Genomic DNA, 25,971 nt, shown 5'->3' with positions numbered 1-25,971 from the left:
CCTCTAATATGAGGGTAACAACGACAGCTACATCATAGGATGTGTGTGCATATGTAAAATGACATATGGGTCCTAAGAGTTTACTCTGGAAAAATCACATAATGAAAGTTATATTTCCCAAATGCTATCAACACCACAAAATCTGAGACTCTCACACCTGCTCTGAGACCCTGCCCTTTCTGAGGACATTCAATGACATAGCCTCTTATATACTAGAAGGTCATGCAAATAGGGTCCTTCCTCTGCTGATATAAAGCAGCCCCAGCCCTGACCCTGCAGCTCTGGGAGAGGAGCTCCAGCCCAGGATTCCCAGGTGCTCCCATTCAGGGTTCAGGACAGAACACTCACCATGGAGTTTGGGCTGAGCTGGGTTGTCCTTGTTGTTATTTTACAAGGTAATTTATGGAGAGCAAGAGATACTGAGGATGTGAGTGGATATGAGTGAGGGAATCAGTGGATGTGTGACAGTCTCCTGACCAGGATGTCTCTGTGTTTGCAGGTGTCCAGTGTGAGGTGCAGCTGGTGGAGTCTGGGGGAGGCCTGATGCAGCCAGGGGGGGTCTCTGAGACTCTCTTGTGCAGCGTCTGGATTCACCTTCAGTAGCTATGCCATGAGCTGGGTCCGCCAGGCTCCAGGGAAGGGGCTGGAGTGGGTCTCAGGTATTAGTAGTAGTGGTGGTTGCACATACTATGCAGACTCTGTGAAGGGCCGATTCACCATCTCCAGAGACAACTCCAAGAACACACTTTATCTGCAAATGAACAGCCTGAGGTCTGAGGACATGGCCGTGTATTACTGTGCGAAAGATACACAGTGAGGGCAAGTCAGTGTGAGCCCAGACACAAACCTCTTTGCAGGGAGACAGGAGGGGGGATGCAGGGGCCACTCAGGACATACAACTGTGTGTTTCAGCCCCAGGAGCAGGTGCAGATGGTAGTTAAGGGCTGCTTTCCTGTCAGGGTCTGGGATTTCCTCTCCATATAGCACTTTTCCCTGGGGAACCTCTCTGTACTCATCCATGGTTCTTTACGTACACATTCAGTCCCTGGCTTAGAAAGACTTTTCGAAAATGTATGTCTCAGAAATAACTAAATTTCCTTGTCAATTGCATTATTATGAACTTTCATCAAATCTTTAACCGTGGTCATTTTTAACTCTTTTGTCATTTACAGACAGTTCTGGGTGTACTGTGATGCTTTTGCAAATATGTTCCTATAAAAGGGTTTCATCTTCAATGAATTCATGGAAAAGACTCTGACAAGTACAGGTTTCTGGTAACTGACTGTACTGTTGAACTGAATGAATAGCATTTTCAGAACTCTAATGAAAAACTGATGAACTCATAAAAGTGCTAACAAAAGATCAAGTTGAAAAAAAGAATTAATTACATGGGACTGAGTGAACTGATGAGGACTGATTATAACTTTTGTGACTTTCTGTTTGAATTAAAAAAAAAATCCCAAAAGGACTCAGAGGCAAAGAATATACAAATCAATTTTCACTGCAAAGTAAAGGAGCTGTTACAGTGGAGGATTACTGGACTGAATGTCAATATTATGACACAGCATGAATGTGTTTTGTGTTTGGTAATTTTAATCATTGTTACTTTTGTTGTGGTCATCCATTTACAATGCTTGGTGTCAGTCTATTTATCTCTTGTAAAAATAAAATACAGTGTGTGTGTGTGGAAAAAAAAAAAGAAAGACTTTTCGAAATGGGGGGGAAAATGTCGTATATGAAAGGCAGAGACTCAAAGTTAGATATTCAGGTTTTCCCTTGTCTAAATCTTGTCTAAACTGACCCATTTCAAAACTATCCCAGCGGATGTATAAAGAGTTGAACATATTCTTCCTTCCTCATTATGATACCTCAGCTCTGCCCTACTGGTAGACCAGCTGTCCCTGCCAGGATGGTGGCTCTTGACTTGCCTGCTAACCTCTTGCATGAGAAATGTAAATGAGCTTAGCAGCACCAGATCCTCACTGGCTTACTGGGAATGATGCCAGTTAGAGGGGACATGGGTAGGGGTGTTTCTACATGTGCTCCTGGCTTACAGATCCAACAGAATCCCTATACGCTTAGATAATACCTGCATCCTGTTCTACTGTGCAGTTTATTTTATGTCAAATATTCATCATCAAAGCTATTACCAATAGACAAATATGTAGTTGGTAGGGAAAGTTTATAGTCAGGTGGGTAATAACATGAATTTTCAGAAGCTGCTGAAAACAAATCTATTCTCTTTTCTTCACCACAGCATCTTAGGTGAACGCTAAAATGCAGGAAAATCACACAGGTTCTCATTCCACGAAGAGTCCTGCAGCCTCACAGGCAGGCCCACCTCTGTCCAGGAACCTTTGCAGTGGCGGCCAGATCCAAGGTGGAGAAGCCCAGGCCTCGACAGGAGGTCTCACTGTGTCCTGATATGTGCTCTCCAGCACATCACCTGCCAATTCCAGGCTGCAGTTTAGCTTCACATCTGGAAGATTCAAGTAAACCGACACCTACATCACATGCTTGGTGTGCATATGTAGAAACAAAATAATAAAAGAGGCCCTGAGTGTTGGGCCTCAGGGTAGGCCACCCCAAAATATGCCTCCAAGTGACTTAAGACAGAGCCAATGCAGAGGGACATTCTGACCTTCCTCCCTGTCACCCTGAAGCAAGAAATAAACCTCCCATGTGAAAGGTACTCTCCCTGTACCTGGAAGTGGAAGTGAAATAGTCTTTTGCCCTGTGCCCTCCTCCTGTCTTATTTCTCTGCAAAAAATTTAGCCTAAGGGTAAGTTTAATCAGAGAAGTCAGAAAATCTAGAAAGAAACGAAAACTGTCCAACAAAACGAAATAATAATAATAAAGTCATTAAGCAAATCAAGGACATTTAGTTCCTCCTCCAGGGCTATAGATAATATTCTTGTCCATGTCCCGTGAGCTGTCTTGTAGATACTGAAACTCCCACCAGGAGGAAGAAGTTAACTGCATGATGACCAGACTGTAGCCATGACATAAGCTGTCACAATTCCAAGAACTGGCCTCAAAGAAATGGGAACGAACTGACCGTGGAACGGAAGATTAACTCTACTTAAAACAATCAAGATGAGGCTGATCAGACCACCACATGACCAATTTCAAGATGACTGTCAGAGTTGACTCTGCTCTTTATGCCTGTAGCCCCCGCCTTCCGCCTATAAAAGCCTTTCCCACAGATTCTCAGTGGGGGGTGGCCTTTGGAGAGAAGTCTGTCCCCCACCCCCGGTTGCAGGCAGCCAAAATAAAGCAAACTTTCCTTTCTACCAACTTTGCCTCTTTATTGGCTTTTCAGCACCGAGCAGCCAGACCCTGCGTTCCATGACACAGGGACACTCTTATCACCAGGGATGGGGAATTCAGGCCTGGAAGTCTCTATGAACAAACCTTGTTCCTTCTTTAATGACTCTGCCAGCCCAAACGCTGCTTAGGTTCTTCACTAATTGCACACCAAAAGCATACATTTCCTCCTTCTACCAATTCCTCACAAATATTGGATCTTGGTCTAAAAATATAAAAGCTGCCTGCTTTGGTCACTTCTGGGTCCATTTCTATGGCACGTCCATGACTATGGTTACAATTTTTTTCTTTTCTCCTGTTAATCTGTCTTTGTTAGTTTTATTAGTTTTATTAATCTGTTATTTGTTAGTCCAGCCTCAGGAACTCAAGAGGGCCAGAGGAGGAGATTTCCCTCCTGACAAATCCAAGTTGTCTTCTCTTCAGCCTCACTCTTTACAACCTCCTAGGAACCTCAGTCCTCGCGGGCCACTTTCACACTCCTGACATCACCTTGCCAGTTGTGTTCTTCTGGCATCTCTTCTTTGCATTTCCATCTCACCCTTCAATATTTCTTCCAAATCGCTGTGACATTTCAGTGTCCATTGTTTGGATGTACACAGTTTATTAGTCATTCCCTAGGAAAGGACATCTTGGTCCTTTCCAAATTTTGGCAAATATGAATAAAGCTAAGTAAGCATCGTGTGCAGGGTTTTCTCTGGACTAAAGGCTTATTGTCTTTCAGATACATGCAAAAGAGCACTCTTGCTGAAGCATAGATAAGAGTATGTTTAGTTTTGCAAGAAGCCACCAGAATAGCTCCCAGGGTGCATCCCGTTTTGCGTCCCCACCAGCAGTGAATGGACCCCCTGATGCTCCACATCCTCCCAGTGTTTAAGGTTCTCAGAGTCCTGACTTGATCCACTCTTGTAAGTTTTCAGGGATATGTCCTTGTTCTGATTGGCAGTTCCCTGTGATATATGTTCTCCCATAGCCTTATTTGCAAACTCTTTGTCTTTTTGGTCAGGTGTCTGTTAAGGATTTTAGCCCATTTTTAAATACTTTTGTTTCTTTCTTATTGTTGAGTTTAAGACTTCTTGGTACATATTAGATAACAATCAGATATACTAGATATGTCTTTTGCAAATATTTTCTGCCAATCTCTAGCTTGCCTTTGGGTAAATTTTAAATGTATTTTTTATGCTTCTCAATTATTACTTGTTGTGTTTCTATTACAATGAAAAGTGGAGTTAAACGTTCACTTCCTAAGCCATGGGAAATTTATGTGGGAACATGTCACAGTACACTCAAAGGCCTCTTTCAGATACTACAAGAATGGAATGGGTAAACAGAGGGGGGACTTCTTCAGAGATGCTCCTCTGGAAAAATTGAAACGTACCAACATACCCTCCTTCCTGTCTTGCTGATGAGAACTGTGCCACGGGTCCACAGAGACACAGATCCTTGAGGAGAGAGTGAGATTTCATCAGTTAGAATGACTGTTTTCTAATACATTTTCTAATACATTTTACCCGTGATGGATCTGAGTTTATGAATGATTGTTACTTGAATGATTCAATGGATTTAGCAATGGTTGAAAACAAAATCAATACCTTGAATTATTATTATTAATTTTAATTTATATTGCCCCGAGAAGAGTTTGACAATTACAATTTCAGTAACACATTTCCATAATTTTGATTTATACCTCTTAAAATTTTAGATACCACGTTGTTTCATAATAAATGTTTCACCTACATCCCTCATATTTGAAACTGGATTCCAAGTGGACCTAGAAGTTGAAATGTGAGGACAGCAAATATCCCTACATTCAGTAACATCTAATGTAACAAATCTAATATCACACGAGGACACTGATGATTTCCAAGCATAGTTCCTGCTTCTTCTTTGCTCAATGAGTCCAACAAAGATACAAAATGTCCTAAACCATCTGATCTCAATGTTCCTGAAGTCCACACCTCATTCTGAGTTTATACTCTCAAGATTTTATAAGGGAAATCACAGAGACCATCAGAAGGACCTGTCCACGTGGTCACCATGAAGCCCACCACCATCAGTCCTTCTCCTTCCTATCACAATTGTCAGGCCCTCTTGCTGTGACCATCACTGGTAACCTGCAAAGCAACATGACTTAAATCTCACCACTTCCTTTTACCATCACCCATTGGTCATCTCTAACGGATATTCCCACCAGCATTATAATATGATCTGGTCTCCAGACATAATTGCCTCCAATTATCTCCACAAAGGAAAAATAACTTCTTTTTATTCCTGGTGACCTAACACATTTTTCCTAGGATTAAATAGACCCTAACAACACATCACCAACCACTGAATCATAAAGAAACCTGTTATATATCCTTCTATGTTAACATGAATTTGGATGGATCTCCTCTAATCCACCAGCTCAAGAAGGGCAGGGCAGATGCTGGGGCATCTGTACAAATGCAGGCCCTTCTTCCACCTGGTGAATAATGGGCTCACCTGATTCTAGGTTTTAGATGCCATCCCTTCCGCTCCCCTACCCCACAGCGTATCAGCTCAATTTTCAGGTCCTGACAACAGGGTCCAGACTTGTCCTGTGATTCTTGCCCATATTACTTTGGTTGGCTCTCCTATTATCGACATTCAAGCAGGCAGATTATTTAGTATTTAATTTACTCTTCAAATATTATTGGAAAAGCGAGAAGACGTATAGTACTCTGTTCATGAAATAGTATGGAGTAAATATCTTCTCATAGACAGCAGGCTCGACATCAGTCAGTGTACAGGTGAAATCACTGGGCTGAGGGAGAGCTGACCTGCCCCAGACCCACAGGTGTGACCTCTCAGGGCAGGAGTGGAGCCAGTGCTACATGTACAGGGTGTCAGTCAGAGATGGGGACTCACATTGGACTTTCTGGGTCCCAGGAAAGATAACATCACTGCTGACACTGATGACAACATTCAACACCCCTGGCAAACACACTATAAATTTCAGACATACCATTACCATCATGATCCCCAATTTACATCCTTGCAGACTGAAATGCAGATGGTGAGGCCACATCCTCAGTGCTCACAGTGAGATGGGATGGAGATGTACTCTGCTCTCCAGCAGAATTTACTTATATGACCTCAGGCACAGTTCCAGGACTCACTGGCCCACGGACTCAGGAAAGCTGCTCTCAGGTGGACTTTTCAAGGGAACCTGTTTCCTGAGGTGGGGGTTTTCCTCTGACCATGACACCCTCATACTCTGCAAGCCATTCAATGTGAAGGTTTACTTCCAAGAATCACGCATGTTCCCTCACCCAGTGCAGCGGGAACTGTGTTCCCTGACCTCCAAAGTCACTGGCAGTGACAGAGTTAGAAAGGAACACTTCTAGAAGGAGTGAGTCTGTGCACTGTGACCAGGTCACCTGCCCAGCATATTGGAGTCCTGAGGAGCTTCCCGAAGCTGTCTGTTCTTAGTCCTTGGTAGCCTTGGGGATTCCTCAATGTCCACCCACAAGGAAGGAGTCCTGAAGCTCACGGTGTTCCTGCAGACACTCAGCTGTGCACAGGAAAAAACCAGGACAGGCTACTGGCCAAGGCAGCAGTGCTGAGAACCATGACCATCTCAGCACGAATGACTACCTTGTCCACAAAATACACTGTGTGTTTAGTTGTTATGAATAAATCCACCTCCAGAGCAACTCTTGATAATATTTAAACTGTTTCAAGTGAAGAAATGTTCACCCAAGTTAAGGAAACCACGAAGTCCGTTGTGAATTATGATAAACATTAAATTTTACCTAACTTTGTCTGAATTCAATGTGATTATTACATGTACGGTTTGTCTCAAATACTTGCGTATCCAAGAAATATACATGAGGTAATGCAGAGAGGAAAAAGCAAGAGTCTGTGTCTGACAACTTGAGGGCCCTGAAAGTTTCATAGGTATTTATGTGAAATATATACATCCGTATGATTAAAGTCTATTCCCCAAATCTGCCATTAATCCTTGAGCACAGCTGATTTCCTGACTAGCCCTTCAGCATCATTTCATTCCTGGACAAAGGGTCCCCCAGGCATCAGGAGGGGGACCCCAGGTGGGGGCTGAGTTCTCTGAGGGCACAGTCAGCACCCTGCTCACAGGGGGAGCCCCAGGTACAGAGACCTCCTTTCACTACTTGATGCTTTTTATAAAAAGGTCCCTCCTATATGCAAATATCCCCTTAGACCACAAGGTAAAAACAAAGTACATGTTCACTTAAATACGGGTTTCTCCTCATGCTTGAAGAGATTTTCTGGGCTTCATGAATCTCATCTGCAAGAAGATGAATCCACTGTGGTTCTTCCTCTTTATGGTGTCAGCTCCCAGAGGTGAGTGTCTCAGGGATTCAGCCATGAACACACGGGGAAGCTGCATCTGAGCCCATGAGTCACCGTGGTTCTCTCTGTCCACAGGTGTCCTGTCCCAGGTGCAGCTGCAGGAGTCGGGACCCAGCCTGGTGAAGCCCTCCCAGACCCTCTCCCTCACCTGCACTGTCTCCGGATTCTCATTAACCAGCAATGGTGTAGCCTGGGTCCGACAGCCTCCAGGAAAGGGGCTGGAGTATGTTGGTGTAATTAGCAGTGGTGGAAGCACAGGCTATAACCCAACACTTAAGTCCCGGCTCAGCATCACCAGGGACACCTCCAAGAGCCAAGTCTATTTATCACTGAGCAGCCTGACAACTGAAGACACCGCCGTCTATTACTGTGCGAAAGACACAGTGAGGGGAAGTCAGTGTGAGCCCAGACACAAACCTCCCTGCACGGAGGCCCGTAACCACCAGGGGGCGCACAGGACCCAACAAGTACAGGGCTGAGGCCTGCAGCAGGTGCAGATAGGGGCTGGGAGGGAATTCCTGTTAGAACCTCTGCTTTCCACTTCCTGCCCAGGAGCTCCACCAGAGACCCTGTTCTGTGTCCTAATGTTTCATTACTGTGGATTATGTTGTGTCTAGAAAAGTTTGTGTGCATGTACATATTTGCTTAATTTTTATTTTTATTATACTTGTGTATATATATATTCACAAGCACACACACATATAATACTCAAGAAATAAGGCTGTTTTTCATTTCTTTATTTATCTTTTTCTCAACGGAGCTCAAAACAACCCTGCGGCTCACCATAAGGTTCAATTTGAGCCTGAAGTTCGTGAAACTTGTAAATATCCTGAGAATGCACATGAGATTTTTCAACAGTATGAATTGTTGCTTTGTTTCTGTACATGTGGAAGGAAGAGACACACCGTCCTGCTTTCAGGCAACCTGCACAAACATTTTGAATTCGGCAGCAGGCAGTGTTATAGACTCTGATGCCAGAGTGCTCCAATACTGCACTTGCAATGATCCTCACTATTCACAGATTCCATATCTGCAAATTCACCTACTTCTAGCTTTTATGAGCACCGCAAAATAAATACTGTCATTTTGTGGTCTTTCACGGACATTAACAATGTGGCCGGTTCTTTGAATCACCCAACACACACACACACACACACACACACACATACACACACACACACACACACACATTCCCAGCTGAAGTCACTCAAGGCGATGCTCTCTTTTCTTGTTTCAACTCCCGTCATATAATTGAGCACGTTCTGGGGTCAAATTAGTGTCATGCTTTTCATATTTCTGGGATTCTTGGTGATTGTTTAAAGTAGACCCAGGCATAGGGCTGAAGAACAGTCTTGTGTCCCTATGCACAAATGGCTGTGAGTGGACTAAGGGAAAATATACATGAGAGATCAGCTTCATTCAGGCATGAGTTATATGGCCATGGGTTGTGAAAATGATACTCATGTTTCCAATATAAATCTCATCCAAAACCAAAAGACAAAACCCGCTGCTGCATATGGGATGCAGCCTTGGAAACCTGGCTTAATTCCAAATACAGCATGGCAAGTGGGGCCTTATGACCAAGAAGAGGGTGGGGTGGAGTGTACTGGAAATTATTAAGAGAAGAAATACAGGCTTAGGGGATTCTGGTTACATAGACTCACAAGGATTCTTGCTAAAGGGAGACCAGGGTGATCAGATACCATGTGGGTGATAGGAGGTTTATGGATTTGATAAAATATTGAGGGTGATCAGAGATCAAGGGTGCGGGATTCTCATTATTCTCACTTAGCAGGGGTCTTGGCAAAACCTGGCCATGCAAATATAAACACAGAAGCCCACAGGTCAAGACTAGTTGAGAAGAGCATTGCAAGGAACCTGTTGGCTAAGGGGTGGTCAAGGGTCTTTGTCACACTTAAGAAGAGTAATAATGAACATACAAGTAAACCAGGGATGTACACAGACACACAGAGAAAAGACCATCTGAGGATTCATTGAGAAGAGGTCCATCTGCAAGCAAAGGAGAAAGGCCTGAGAAGGACCCAAACCTGCTGACACCGTGACCTTAGACTTCTAGCCTCCAGGCCTGAGAGGAGTACATTTCTGTTGTTTAATCCACCCAGTCTATTATTCTGTAATGGCCACACTAGCCAACTAATACACCGATAATATAGACGCAGATAAACATATGGAAATGTAAGTATCATATTGGAAAAGAAACATCACCCATTCTTCAGAGGTGACATGAAGCTGTGTCCACCCTGGATCTCAGCCAGCACCCTCCTCCAGAGCCCTAGACAAGGACCAGCTATGACCATCTTTATATGGAAACATGCTTCCCACCTGCACATCACACCCAGGCTCAAGGGGAAAACACAGCACCTGTGCTACTCAGAGTCAGGGTTCTCATCTTCACTGACAAAACTCTCTGAAAGTCAAAGCATTAATCAAAATGAAAATGAAAATCTTCTGGTCACTCCTCCTCTTGCTGGCATCTCTCTCAGCTGTGAGCATCTCCTGGGTCTGAGGAAGGTGGAATTATGGGGTGACATCTGTGAAGTGGGTGTCTCATGGTTTCTCCTTCCCCAGGTGTCCTGTCCCAGATGCTGGTGCAGGAATCGGGCCCAGAACTATTGAAGACCCTCTCCCTCACCTGCTCAGTCTCTGGATTCTCCATCACAAACAGTGCTGACTGCTGGGACTGGATCCCTCAGCCCCCAGGGAAAGGGCTGGGGTGACTGGGGTGCTTTGGTTCTGGGAATGGCACAGCATACAACCCGTCTCTCCAGAAATGACTCTCCACCTCCAGAGACACCTCACAAATTCAGTTTTCCCTGCAGCTCAGCTCCGTGATGCCCTAGGGCACAGCCCTCTGTTACTGTCCCAGGAGGCACAGTGAGAAGTCAGGGTGAGTCCAGACACGACCCTCCCTGCAGGGGCCGCTCCAACCACCAGGGGGTGCGCAGGGTCATCCGGAAACAAGAGGACCAAGTTCAGGGCACGTGCAGAATATGTCATGGAGTGGTTTTCTCTCAGAAGCTGTGGTTTCTCCCCTGGATCATTTCCACCTCTGCAGGCTCCATCCGTAATGATTCCAGGGAGAGACTTCCCTGGTCGTCCAGTGGGTGGTAAGACTCTGAGCTCCCAATGCAGGGGGCCCGGGTTCAATCCCTGGTCGGGGAAATAAATCCCGCATGCATGTCACAACTAAGAGTTCGCATGCCGCAACTAAGAAGCCCGCGTGCCGCAACTATTAGCCCACACACTGCAACTAAAAGTTCCCACATGCCACAACTAAAGGTCCCGCATGCCACAAGGAAGCTCCCGCCGCATACCACAACCAAAAACTTGTGGAGCCAAAATAATAATAATAATAATAGTAAACACATATTAAAAAATAAAATTTAAAAAAATGTCATAATGATTCCAGGGAGCTTTCCTGTTTCTGATGTTGGGGCTTTATTTCATGGAGTCAGGCTCGTCTGCCTTTCCCCATCTATCTTAGGACAGGCTGCCCAGAAATATATCTTCATGAGATCTTTATTTGAAATTTAGGTCACTAGCTACTGTTACTAGCTCTCAAGTTTTAATCATTTAATGACATAAGTATTTTTTTTCTGGAACTTCAAATCTGCTTTCCACCCTCAGATGGATTTCACCTCCTCTCATTCTGAAAATCTCCCCAGTCCTGTTTGATTCAGTGCCTTTCCATTGAATAGTGAGTCATTTTTATATTTGGAAATTTATGCCCATATATCACTGGAGTCATTTTCTGCCCCAGAGGACATTTGGAAATGTCTGGACTCAGCTTGGGCTGTAATATTTGGGGTGTGTTGCCATACTTAGTTTTCTAGTGTGTAGATAGAAAATAGATAGATAAATTAGAGAGATAGCTCAAAGGGAACAATAGAAACAGGTATATCCCAGTGATATGGGAAATAACCACAAAAACTGACTCTGTAAACCAAATTCAGAGAGTGTGAAAGGTTCGAATGTGTAAAGGTGATATAAGCATGTATATGAAGACATTTGTATGACCGTAAATATTCAAATTATTTTGGTAAATATTCTCTGGCTCACTCCTCAATCACACGGTGAGTCTCTGGTTTTCTCTCTAAGAAATCCTCAAATACTTTTCCAATTGGCTGCCATTTCCATTCCTTCCAGGAAGTGGATGAGGGGACTTTTGCTCTACATCATCTCCGGTATTAGACTCTTTCACTGTTTTGTGCTTTAGCTGTTCTAATAGGTGAGTAACTGTATCTCATCATCGTGTTGTTTTATGTTTCTTTAATGAAAAGTCTTGTTAAAACCTGTTTATCTCTTCTTTGTGGAAGTATCTTCATATCACTAGCCCAGTTTTTGTTGTTTTTATTTTCTGTTGCTGTTGTCGAGCTGTGAATTTACTTTATCCAATACGATATTTGAAAGCATATTCTCCAAGTCTTTGCTTTAATTCCTATTATCAGTGTTGTTAATGTCGCTGTTGTTATTTTCAGAACAGGGTTTTTAATATGAATACATAAAAATTAAAAATTTCCCTCAATGAATCATGTTTCTGGTATTATATCTAAAAATTCATCATGAAGCTCACGGTCACTCATATTTTCTGCCATGTCCCTAATCCCAGGCCTTATTTCAGGGATGGAGGGTTAAGTCCACCTTCTTGAAGGGAAGATGATCATGGTGGGTTATGTGGAGTTATTCCTAAGGGAGATTTATCCTTCTTTCCCCATTAGTTTTATTTATCCAATCTCTTTATGTCAGTATGAATCATGGACATTTCTTCCATACTTTGCATTAAGGTTTAATATGAAGGCATTTTCTTTGCTCCAGTAATTGTTACAGCTTGTCAGCCACGGGAAGCTCTTTCAGATTGCCTCCTGTATCCTCCTTTTGGGCCCCCATCCACTTGTGTGATCACTTTCTTATTGTCTGGTCCTACAAGAACAGGCAGGATACTCATTTGTACTCTCTTCTCCAGCCCTAGAATTAGCCCTAGAACCAGATTACTTGTGGCTCCTTTTCTGGAGAATAGTATTAGGAACCAGAAGATTGGGTATTCGGATACTGATGCTGGTGTCCTGTCACTACTGGGGGCATTGCCTCTAGACGCTATCAGCTAACAGACCTTGGAAATATATCTGTGTGCACTCCTCACGTAAACACACACACACGTCTGCAACTAGCTCTGAATCTCACCTTCTGACCTGTATTAAGGTAAGTGTGAGACCATTCTTACATCTCCGATCCTAGTGCAACACCACATGGGTAAATCCAGCCTTTCCCCCTTGCTTGTCTGTTCCTTTCCATCCAACAGTGAGAAGCCTGGCTCCACCGATGCCATCCAGGTACTAACTGTTCAATTCCACAGGCACAGGAGTAACAGAATTGTCAGCCTGACCCCTGATGGTAACGTCACTGTCCCCCAGGCTCCAGTGCTGATGTGCAGTGTCTTAGCCTTTAGCCCTCAGACTCCACTCATTTCCAAAGTTCCTTAGCTCAGAACCTATTTTCCCACCTTCTTAGAAGAGTTAATTCATAGATTCACTATGATATTAGGTATCATCTATACGTGTGCATCATTCCATCCTTGAGTCTCTGAACTCCTAAATAAAATTTACATTTGTATTCAGTAAGGCTCACTCTTTCTGCTACTATGAGTTTTGACAAGTTCAAAGTGTCATGTTTCCAGCACTGCAATTTCATAGAGAAGTATTTCTCTTTAAATAATGTTCATGTTTCACTCACCAAGTGTCTTCTCCCAAATTCCTGCTAAATGCTGATCTGCTTACTATATATATAGTCTTACCTTTTCTAAAATGTGAAATGAATATCATTATACATTTTCAGACTTATTTATAATTAGCAACATGCATTTAGGATCCACTCATGTCTTTTCGTGGCATAATAGTTTAATATTTAAATTGCTGAATAGAATTCCACTGCGTGGATACATCACGCATTGTTTATCTACTAATTTATGGAAGAACGTATTTGTTGCTTCCATTTTTTCTCAATTGTAAATGAAGAGACCACAATAATTCATGGGCAGTCTATGATGGAGCTCTAAGCTTCAAGTCAGTTAGGTAAATATTAGGAGCATGACTTCTGGCATCTTATATTAAGCTCTGTCTAGGTGTGTAAGTGACTGCCCTGAGGAAGGGCTCTGATGCGGAGACCACTCAGCTGTCCCAGTCCTCTTGCTGAAAGGAAGTCAGAGCCCAAGCAATGTCCACACGAGGGGGACACAAGGCCCAGCCCTCAGACCTGGCTGAGCCCCCAGACTACAGTCAGGGTCACCCTCCCTTACACGTGAGTGTGCATCACGGGAGCAGATCCTGCAGCTGAACTTGAGCCTCTCACAGTGACCCTGCATGGGGCAGGGTGGGCTTCTCCTCCAGGCCCTCCCAAAGCAGAGACGGTGAACAAAATAAAGAGCTGCTGTCAGCGTAAACTGTCAAGGGTCATGACAGGGTTTTGTGTGTCAGTCAACACCTGGAACATTATTATTCATTTCCGCGTGCGATCCTATTTCACCATTTCATATGTGGTAAATATGTGGCACAGTTGGACTGGATGAGGGGACAAAGATCACACTGTAAGTGGAGATGCTATGACACAGTGCAGATCCAAGTCCAGAGCCAAGGTCCTCCTCCCCATGATACAGGAGGACCTAAGAGCTCAGGCAGGAATCCTGGGCTGTCCCAGGTAGGAAGACACACCTGTGTAATTAGAGAGGTAACACCATCTGATTCACACTTTAGCAGGACCACGCTGACACTGGTGAGGTAGTTAGTTAGGAGACATTGGGACACTATTACACCTTAACTGCACTCAACTTCAAGGCATCCATTTCTAGTTTTATCTTTTTTTTTTTTTTTTTTTTTTATTTATTTTTGTCTCTGTTGGGTCTTCGTTGCTGCGCGCGGCCTTTCTCAACTTGCGGCGAGCGGAGGCTACTCTTCGTTGTGGTGTGCAGGCTTCTCATTGAGGTGGCTTCTCTTGCTGCGGAGCACGGGCTCCAGCCGTGCGGGCTTCAGTACTTGTGGCGCACCGGCTTAGTTGCTCCGTGGCATGTGGAATCTTCCCAGACCCGGGCTCAATCCCATGTCCCCTGCACTGTCAGGCAGATTCTTAACCACTGTGCCACCAGGGAAGCCTTTCTAGTTTAATCTTGTAGTAGTTTTTATTCCATTCAGCACCCTCAGTTTCAGTTGTTAGTATTCTTATTCTTTGTTACTTTGTGAGCATTTGTCTTTATCCAAGATTTAAATTTGTCATTTGTCTTATTACTATAATTATCTGATATATTGATGAGATTTTGATAATGTGCAACTTGTCCAATTTTGAGGTTGTTTTAAGAACATTAAAAAGAGAAACATTTTCTCAGCTTCTCATCTCTCTACATCTCCAAGACAAGTATCAGCTTTATTGTAACACCAGAAACTGGAAACAGTTCCAATATCACACATCAGCTTAATAAGTAAGCCAATCATGCTATGATCATTCTTTTAAATGACACCTGTTATTCAAACCAGTGATTCCTGATACACACAGCAACATGGTGGTATTCACACTATTTGTGCTGAGTAAAATGAGCCATTCCAATAAAAATACATATAATATGATTCCACTTTTATAAATTCTAGAAAATGAAAAGTAATGTGAAGTAGCAAGGGAAGATCAATGGTTACACGGGGACCGGACGGAAGAAGAGAAGGGAAACGAAGGAGGAAACCCAGAAACATTTGAAAATATTGAAAGGAACTGATTTGTTCTCTCTTGATAATGTTGATGCCTATATCAGTATTTATCCGAGAGTTCATTCTAAGTCTGTGCAGTTTATTATAAGTCAAGAACCTCATTAAAGCAATTACAAATACAGAAATGGATGACTTGGGAGGGAAGAAGTGAAGCAAAGACACTGAAACATAAGAGATTCTTGAAAATACTTCTCATGAACCCTGACCCTCTCCATATATTTTAGGTAAACACTAGAAGAGAGCAAAGTCATCATGATCTCATTACAGGAGGGGACTTTGCAAACCTCACCAGGCACGTCCAACGCTGTCCTGGAGTAGGTTCAGGGGAGCAGCCAGGCCCAGGGCACAGGTGCAGACCCTGGATCTAATGGTCACCCCATGATTTTCCTTGGATGCTCCACAAGCCCTCTGCACTTCATGGCGTAGTTTACACCTGTTATAAAATGGTAACTGTACCACCTACATCACAGGATTTGTATGCGTATGTAAAATGACTTATGGGTGTGAAGAGTTTACTCTGGAAAATCACATAATAAAAATTATATTTCCCAGTGTAGATATCTTTATATGTTGGTACATATGGATAGACGTCATTTTGAACAGTTTCTTTTACATGGAGGAAACACAATTTACCTAAATAACCCCCTTTATTAAAGATGTGGTTTGCGTTCTATTAAAAAAATTATATTTCCCAAATGCTGTCAACACCACAAGTCCAAGACTCTCACACCTGCTCTGGGACCCTGACCTTTCTGAGGACATTCAATGACATAGCTTCTTATATACTAGAAGGTCATGCAAACAGGGTCCTTCCTCTGCTGAGGGAAACCAGCCCAGCCCTGACCCTACAGCTCTGGGAGAGGAGCTCCAGCCCGGGATTCCCAGGTGCTCCCATTCGGGGATCAGGACAGAACACTCACCATGGAGTTTGGGCTGAGCTGGGTTGTCCTTGTTGCTATTTTACAAGGTAATTTATGGAGAGCAAGAGATACTGAGGATGTGAGTGGATATGAGTGAGGGAATCAGTGGATGTGTGACAGTCTCCTGACCAGGATGTCTCTGTGTTTGCAGGTGTCCAGTGTGACGTGCAGCTGGTGGAGTCTGGGGGATGCTTGGTGCAGCCAGGGGGGTCTCTGAGATTCTCCTGTGCAGCCTCTGGATTCACCTTCAGTAGCTACTAGATGCACTGGGTCCTCGAGGCTCCAGAGAAGGGGCTGGACTGGGTCTCATACATTAGTGATAGTGGTGATGGCACAAACTATGCGGACTCTGTGAAGGGCAGATTCACTGAGAGTTGAAGACATGGCCATTTATTACTGTGCGAAAGATACACAGTGAGGGGAAGTCAGTGTAAGCCCAGACACAATCCTCTCTGCAGGGAGATATCAGGGAGGATGCAGGGGACGCTCAAGACCCCTCCCCAGGGGTGGGCACTCAGGACTCACCAATATTGCCTTTCAGCCCCAGGAGCAGTTGGTAGTTAAGGGCTGGTGTCATGTCAGGGTCTCAGGTTTCTTCTCCATATACTAGTTTTCCCTGCGGAACATCTCTGGACCTGTGGTTCTGTGCTTACACATTCAGTCTCCGAATTAGAAAGGCTTTTCGAAGTAGGAGGGGAAAAATGTCTCAAATACAAAAGGCAGAGAGTCACTTACAGTTAGATATGCAGGTTTTCCCTTGTCTAAATCTGTCTAAATTGAGCAGTTTCAAAAGAATCATAGTGGATTTATTAAGAGTTGAACATATTCTCTCTTCCTAGTTGTGAGATCTCAGCCCTGCCCTACTGGTAGACCAGCTGTCCCTGTCATGATGGTGGCTCTTTGCCTGCCTGCTAACCTCTTGCACAGAAGCATAAATGAGATGAGAGGCAGCACCGGATCCTCAGTGGGTCACTGGGAATGATGCCAGTTAGAGGGGACGTCGGTGGGTGGGTTTCTACGTGTGCTCCTTGCTTCCAGATCCAAGAGAACCCCTATAGCCTTAGATAATACCTGCATCTTGTTCTACTGTGCATTTTATTTTATGTGAAACATTCATCATTAAAGCTATTACCAAGAGACACAGATAATTGGTAGGGAAAGGTTACAGTCAGGTGAACAATAAGCATTTTCAGAAACTGCTGAAAACAAATCTATGCTCCTTTCTTCACCACGGTGCCTTAGGGGAGCACAAGAATGCAGGAAAGTAACACATATTCTCTTTCCAGAAAGAGAGGCCTGCAGCCTCACTAGGCTGGCCCACCTCTGCCCAGGGGCCGCCACAGGGTGGCCAGGTCCAGTGCGAGAAGCTCAGGCTTGGATAGGAGGTCTCACTGTTCCCTGATGTGTGCTCTCCAGCACATTATCTACCAAATCCAGGCTGCAGTTTATCTTCACACCTGCTAGATGCACGGAAACTGATACCTACATCACATGCTCCGTTGGCATATGTAGAAGAAATAAAAAAATAAAACAGGCCCTGAGTGTTGGACCCAGTGTAGGCTACCACAAAATGTGTCTCAATGGCATATTGATTGCCCTGAATTAAGGTGATTCAAGAAAGTGCAGTTCTCCTGCTGTTGGCCCTGCTATTTTTTTTAATACATTTTTTAAATGTAATTTTATTTATTTTTTTATACAGCAGGTTCTTATTAGTTATCCATTTTATACATATTAGTGTATGCATGTCCATCTCAATCGCCCAAATCATCACACCACCACCCCCTCCCCCCGCCACTTTCCCCCCTTGGTGTCCATACGTATGTTCTCTGCATCTGTGTCTCTATTTCTGCCCTGCAAACTGTTTCATCTGTACCATTTTTCCAGCTTCCACATATATGCGTTAGCATGTGGTATTCGTTTTTCTCTTTCTGACTTACTTCACTCTGTATGACAGTCTCTAGATGCATCCACATCTCTACAAATGACCCAATTTCGTTCCTTTAAATGGCTGAGTAATATTCCATTGTATATATTGACCACATCTTCTTTAGCCATTCGTCTGTCGATGGGCATTTAGGTTGATTCCATGACCTGGCTATTGTAAATAGTGCTGCAATGAACATTGGGGTGCATGTGTCTTTTTGAATTATGGGTTTCTCAGGGTATATGCCCAGTAGTGGGATTGCTGGGTCAAATGGTAATTCTATTTTTAGTTTTTGAAGGAACCTTCATACTGTCCTCCATAGTGGCTGTATCAATTTTCATTCCCACCAACAGTGCACGAGGGTTCCCTTTTCTCCACACCCTCTCCAGCATTTGTTGTTTGTAGATTTTCTGGTAATGCCCATTCTAACTGGTGTGAGGTGATACCTCATTGTATTTTTGATTTGCATTTCTCTAATAATTAGGGATGTTGAGCAGCTTTTCATGTGCTTCTTGGCCATCTGTATGTCTTCTTTGAAGAAATGTCTCTTTAGCTCTTCTGCCCATTTTTGGATTGGGTTGTTTGTTTTTTTTTAATATTGAGCTGCAGGAGCTGTTTATATATTTTGGAGATTAATCTTTTGTTGATTCGTTAGCAAATATTTTCTCCCATTCTGAGTGCTATCTTTTCGTCTTGTTTGTAGTTTCCTTTGCTGTGCAAAAGCTTTTATGTTTCATTAGGTCCCACTTATTTATTTTTGTTTCTAGTTCCATTACTCTAGGAGGTAAATCAAAAAAGATCTTGCTGTGGTTTATGTCAAAGAGTGTTCTTCCTATGTTCTCCTCTAAGAGTTTTATAGTGTCCGGTCTTACATTTAGGTCTCTAATCCATTCAGTTTATTTTTGTGTATGGTGTTAGGGAGTGTTCTAATTTCATTCTTTTACATGTAGCTGTCCAGTTTCCCCAGCACCACTTATTGAAGAGACTGTCTTTTCTCCATTGTATATCCTTGCCTCCTTTGTCATAGATTAGTTGACCATAGGTGCGTGGGTTTCTCTCTGGGCTTTCTATCCTCTTCCATTGATCTATATTTCTGTCTTTGTGCCAGTACCATGCTGTCTTGATTACTGTAGCTTTATACTATAGTCTGAGGTCAGGGAGCCTGATTCCTTCAGCTCTGTTTTTTTCCTTCAAGACCGCTTTGGCTATTCAGAGTCTTTTGTGTCTCCATACAAATTTTAAGATTTTTAGTTCTAGTTCTCTAAAAAATGCCATTGATAATTTGATAGGGATTGCATTGAATCTGTAGATTGCTTTGGGTAATATAGTCATTTTCAAAATATTGATTCTTCCAATCCAAGAACATGGTATATCTCTCCATCTGATTGTATCATCTTTAATTTCTTTCATCAGTGGCTTATAGATTTCTGCATACAGGTCTTTTATCTCCCTAGGTAGGTTTATTCCTAGCTATTTTATTCTTTTTGTTGTAATGGTAAATGGGATTGTTTCCTTAATTTCTCTTTCAGAGTTTTCATCATTAGTATATAGGAATGCAAGAGATTTCTGTGCATTAATTTTGTATCCTGCAACTTTACCAGATTCATTGATTAATGCTACTAGTTTTCTGGTGGCATCTTTAGGATTCTCTATGTATAGTATCATGTCATCTGTAAGCAGTGACAGTTTTACTTCTTCTTTTCCAATTTGGATTCCTTTTATTTCTTTTTCTTCTCTCATTGCAGTGGCTAGGACTTCCAAAACTATGTTGGATAAGAATGGTGAGAGTGGACATCCTTGTCTTGTTCCTGATCTTAGAGGAAATGCTTTCAGTTTTTCACCATTGAGAATGATGCTTGCTGTGGGTTTGTCATATATGGCCTTTATTATGTTGAGGTAGGTTCCCTCTATGCTCACTTTCTGGAGAGTTTTTATCATAAATGGGTGTTGAATTTTGTCAAGAGCTTTTTCTGCATCTATTGAGATGATCATATGGTTTTTCTCCTTCAATTTGTTAATATGGTGTATCACATTGATTGATTTGCGTATATTGAAGAATCCTTGCATCCCTGGGATGAGTCCCACTTGATCATGGTGTATGATCCTTTTCATGTGCTTTTGGATTCTGTTTGCTAGCATTTTCTTGAGGATTTTTGCATCTATGTTCATCAACAATATTGGTCTGTAATTTTCTTTCTTTGTAGTATCTTTGTCTGGTTTTGGTATCAGGGTGATGGTGGGTTGGCACTGCTCTTGGTCCCAACTTAACTGTGGGTGTGTAGGCAGTTGGCTCTGGTGACTCTCAGGCATTGTTTTCACCAGACCACTGGCAAAGGTCTACTGAACTCAGGTCCTGGACTGCAGTAGTCATGCACCTGGACCCCGCTATGGGAGCTGTGGAAGCAGCTTAGACTCTGGTCTGGCCCAACCTCGGCATGTACATGCCCAGAAAGCCCAAGCTGCTAAAGCCAGATCCGTCCTAGCTGCAAGAGCACTTGTCCTTTCAAATGTTTCCCAGGTGGTGAATTTAAGAAGCCGTCAGCAGAGGTGTATCTCTGCAGTTCACACAGCTGTGAGGAGAGATTTCACCTCTTCTTCCTTAGTCACACAGTCCCTGGGGCTCAGCTGATAATAAACAACCTGGAAGAAATGGACAAATTCTTAAAAGGTACAACCCTCCAAGACTGAACCAGGAAGAAGTAGAAAATATGAATAGACAAATCACAAGTAATGGAATTGAAACAGTGATTTAAAATATTCCAACAAACAGAAGTCCAGGACCAGGTGGCTTCACAGGCGAATTCTATCAAACATTTAGAGAAGAGCTAACACCAATCCTTCTCAAACTCTTCAAAAAAAATTGCCGAGGGAGGAGAGTGAGTTCAAGATGGTGGAGTAGAAGGATGTGCTCTCACTCCCTCTGGTGACAGCACCAGAATCACAACTAACTGCTGTACAATCATTGACAGGAAGACAGTGGAACTCACCGAAAAAGATACCCCACATCCAAAGACAAAGGACAAGGCACAAGGAGATGGTAGGAGGGGCGCAATCACAATAAAATCAAATCCCATAACTGCTGGGTGGGTGACTCACAAACTGCAGAACACTTATACCACAGAAGTCCACCCACTGGAGTGAAGGTTCTGAGCCCCACATCAGGCTTCCCAATCTGTGGGTCCGGCAACGGGAGGAGGAATTCCTAGAGAATCAGACTTTGAAGCCTAGTGGGATTTGATTGCAGGACTTCGACAGGGCTGAGGAAAACAGATACTCCACTCTTGGAGGACACACACAAAATAGTGTGCGCATCAGGAGCCAGAGGAAGAAGCAGTGACCCCATAGGAGACTGAACCACACCTACCTGCTAGTGTTTAAGGATCTCCTGCAGAGGCGGGGGGGGGGGTGGCTGTGTCTCACCGTGAGGACAAGGACACTGGCAGCAGAAGTGCTGGGAAGTACTCCTTGGTGTGAGCCCTCCCCGACTCCGCCATTAGCTACACCAAGGAGCCCGGGTAGGCTCCAGTGTTGGGTTGCCTCAGTCCAAACAACCAACAGGGAGGGAACCCAGCCCCACCTATCAGCAGACAAGTGGATTAAAGTTTTACTGAGCTCTGCCCACCACAGCAAGAACCAGCTCTACCCACCACAAGTCCCTCCCATCAGGAAACTTGCACAAACCTCTTAGATAGCCTCATCCACCAGAGGGCAGATGGCAGAAGCAAGAAGAGCTACAATCCTGCAGCCTGTGGAACAAAAACCACACTCACAGAAAGATAGACAAGATAAAAAGGCAGAGGGCTATGTACCAGATGAAGGAACAAGATAAAACCCCAGAAAAACAACTAAATGAAGTGGAGACAGGGAACCTTCCAGAAAAAGAATTCTGAATAATGATCATGAAGATGATCCAGGATTTCGGAAAAAGAATGGGGCAAAGATCGAGAAGATGCAAGAAATATTTAACAAAGACCTAGAAGAATTAAAGAACAAACAAACAGAGATGAACAATACAATAACTGATATGAAAACTACACTAGAAGGAATCAATAGCAGAATAACTGAGGCAGAAAAACGGAAAAGTGACCTGGCAAACAGAATGGTGGAATTCACTGCTGTGGAACAGAATAAAGAAAAAAGAATGAAAAGAAATGAAGACAGCCTAAGAGTCCTCTGGGACAACATTAAATGCAACAACATTCACATTATACGGGTCCCAGATGGAGAAGAGAGAGAGAAAGGACCCGAGAAAGTTCTTCAAGAGATTATAGTTGAAAACTTCCCTAACGTGGGAAGGAAATAGCCACCCAAGTCCAGGAAGTGCAGAGTGTCCCATACAGGGTAAACCCAAGGAGAAACACACTGAGAAACATAGTAATCAAATTGGCAAAAATTAAAGACAAAGAAAAGTTATTGAAAGCAACAAGGGAAAAACGACAAATAAAATACAAGGGAACTCCCATAAGGTTAACAGCTGATTTCTCAGCAGCAACTCTACAAGCTAGAAGGGAGTGGCATGAGATATTTAAAGTGATGAAAGGGAGGAACCTACAACCAAGATTACTCTACCCAGCAAGGATCTCATTCAGATTGAATGGAGAAATCAAAAACTTTACAGACAAGCAAAAGCTAAGAGAACCACCAAACCAGCTCTACAACAAATGCTAAAGGAACTTCTCTAAGTGGGAAACACAAGAGAAGAAAAGGACCTACAAAAGCAAACCCAAAACAATTAAGAAAATGGTAGTAGGAACATACATATCGATAATTACCTAAAACGTGAATGGATTAAATGCACCAACCAAAAGACACAGTCTCGCTGAATGGATACAAAAACAAAACCCATATATATGCTGTCTACAAGAGACCCACTTCAGACCTAGGGACACATACACATGGAAAGTGAGGTGATGGAAAAAGATATTCCATGAAAATGGAAATCAAAAGAAAGCTGGAGTGGCAATACTCATATCAGATAAAATAGACTTTAAAATAAAGACTGTTACAAGAGACAAGGAAGGACACTACATAATGATCAAGGGATCAATCCAAGAAGAAGATATAACAATTATTAATATATATTCACCCAACATAGGAGCACCTCAATACATAAGGCAACTGCAAACTGCTGTAAAAGAGGAAATCGACAGTAACACAATAATAGTCGGGGACTTTAACACCTCACTTACACCAATGGACAGATCATCCAAACAGAAAATTAATAAGGAAACACAGGCTTTAAATGACACAATAGACCAGATAGATTTTATTGATATTTATAGGACATTCCATCCAAAAACAGCAGTTTACACTTCTTTCTCAAGTGCGCACGAAACATTCTCCAGGATAGATCACGTCTTGGGTCACAAATCAAGTCTCAGTAAATTTAAGAAAATTGAAATCATATCAAGCATCTTTTCTGAACACAACGCTATGAGATTAGAAATCACTTACGGGAAAAAAATCCTTAAAAGCACAAACACATGGAGGCTAAACAATACGTCACTAAATAACCAAGAGATCACTGAAGAAATCAAAGAGGAAAGCAAAAAATACCTAGAGACAAATGACAATGAAAACACGACGATCCAAAACCTATGGGATGCAGCAAAAGCAGTTCTAAGAGGGAAGTTTATAGCAATACAATCCTACCTCAAGAAACAACAAACATCTCACATAAACAATCTAACCTTACACCTAAAGGAATTAGAAAAAGAAGAACAAACAAAACCCAAAATTAGTAGAAGGAAAGAATCATAAAGATCATAGCAGAAATAACTGAAATAGAAACAGAGAAAACAATAGCAAAGATCAATAAAACTAAAAGCTGCTTCTTTGAGAAGATAAACAAAATTGATAAACCATTAGCCAGACTCATCAAGAAAAAGAGGGAGAGAACTCAAACCAATAAGCTTACAAATGAAAAAGGAGAGGTTACAACAGAAAACGCAGGAAAACAAAGCATCCTAAGAGACTACTACAAGCAACTCCATGCCAATAAAATGGACAACCTCGAAGAAATGGACAAATTCTTAGAAAGGTATAACCTTCCAAGACTGAGCCAGGAAGAAATAGAAAATATGAGCAGAGCAGACCAATCACAAGTAATGACATTGAAACTGTGATTAAAAATCTTCCAACAAACAGAAGTCCAGGATCCGATGCCTTCACAGGTGAATTTTATCAAACATTTAGAGAAGAGCTTTCACCCATCCTTCTCAAACTCTTCCAAAATTGCAGAGGAAGGAACACTCCCAAACTCATTCTATGAGGCCACCATCACTCTGATACCAAAACCAGACCAAGATACTACAAAAAAAGAAAATTACAGACCAATATCACTGATGAATATAGATGCAAAACTCCTCAACAAAATACTAGCAAACAGAATTCAACAACACATTAAAAGGATCATACACCATGATCAAGTGGGATTTATCCCAGGGATGCAAGGATTCTTCAGTGTACAAAACTCAATCAGTGTGATGCACCATATTAACAAATTGAAGAATAACAACCACATGATCATCTCAATTGATGCTGAGAAAGCTTTTTACAAAATTCAACACCCATTTATGATAAAAAAGAAAACTCTCCAGAAAGTGGGCAAAGAGGGAACCTGCCTCAACATAATAAAGGCCCATGTATGAAAAACCCACATCAAACATCATTCTCAATGGTGAAATGGTAAAAACCTGAAAGCATTTCCTCTAAGATCAGGAACAAGACAAGGGTGTCCACTCTCACCACTCTTATTCGAAATAGTTTTGGAAGTCCTAGCCACGGCTATCAGAGAAGAAAAAGAAATAAAGGAATCCAAATTGGAAAAGAAGAAGTAAAACTGTCACTGTTTGCAGATGGCATGATACTATACATAGAAAATCCTAAAGATGCTACCAGAAAATAACTAGAGCTAATCAATTAATTTGCTAAAGTTGCAAGATACAAAACTAATGCACAGAACTCTCTTGCATTCCTATACATTAACAACAAAAGATCAGAAAGAGAAATTAAGGAAACAATCCCATTCACCATTGCAACAAAAAGAATAAAATTCCTAGGAACAAACCTACCTAAGGAGGTCAAAGCCCTGTACTCAGAAAACTATAAAATACTGATGAAAGAAATCAAAGATGGAACAAACAGATAGAGAAGAAACAATATTGTGAAAATGACTATACTACCCAAAGCCATCTACAGATTCAGTGCAATCCCTGTCAAATTACCAATGGCATTTTTCACAGAATTAGAACAATTTTTTGAGCACCAAAACACATTTCTTTGTCCCGTCAATTCCTCACAAATATATTGGATTTTTGTCTAGAAATATAAAAATGGCCTCCTTTGGTTACTTCTGGGTCCATGTCTATGACAAGTCCGTGTCCATGGTTAAAATTTATTCTTTTCCCCTGCTAATCTGTTTTTGTCACTTTCATAATTAGTCCAGCCTCAAGAACTCAAGAGGGGCAGAGAGGGAAATTTCCCTCCTGACAAACACAAGTTGTCTTCTCTTCAGCCTCACCCTGCACAACCTCTTAGGAGCCTCATTCCTCTTGGGCCACTTTCACACTCCTGACATCACCTTGCCAGTTTTGTTCTTCTGGCATCTCTACTTCGCATTTCCATCACAACCTTGGAGTTTTCTTGCCAAACTGTGTGACATTTCAGTGTCCATTGGCTG

The 25,971-nt window shown here is 42.5% G+C and overlaps 2 gene segments (V, D, J or C); both read left to right on the top strand.

The window, feature by feature from the left end:
* Window positions 1-25,971, top strand: part of LOC133084762 (immunoglobulin heavy constant mu-like) — a 266,145-nt gene that overhangs the window by 81,195 nt on the left and 158,979 nt on the right.
* LOC133084765 (immunoglobulin heavy variable 3-23-like) lies at window positions 350-817 on the top strand. The segment is given in 2 exon segments: window positions 350-395; window positions 500-817. Coding segments are annotated over 2 exon segments (364 nt in total).

The sequence above is a fragment of the Eubalaena glacialis genome, chromosome 2 (genome assembly GCF_028564815.1).
Source record: "Eubalaena glacialis isolate mEubGla1 chromosome 2, mEubGla1.1.hap2.+ XY, whole genome shotgun sequence".
Taxonomy (NCBI): Eukaryota; Metazoa; Chordata; class Mammalia; order Artiodactyla; family Balaenidae; genus Eubalaena; species Eubalaena glacialis.
Note: the sequence above shows the minus strand (reverse complement) of the source record. Positions and strands in the feature narration are given on the sequence as shown.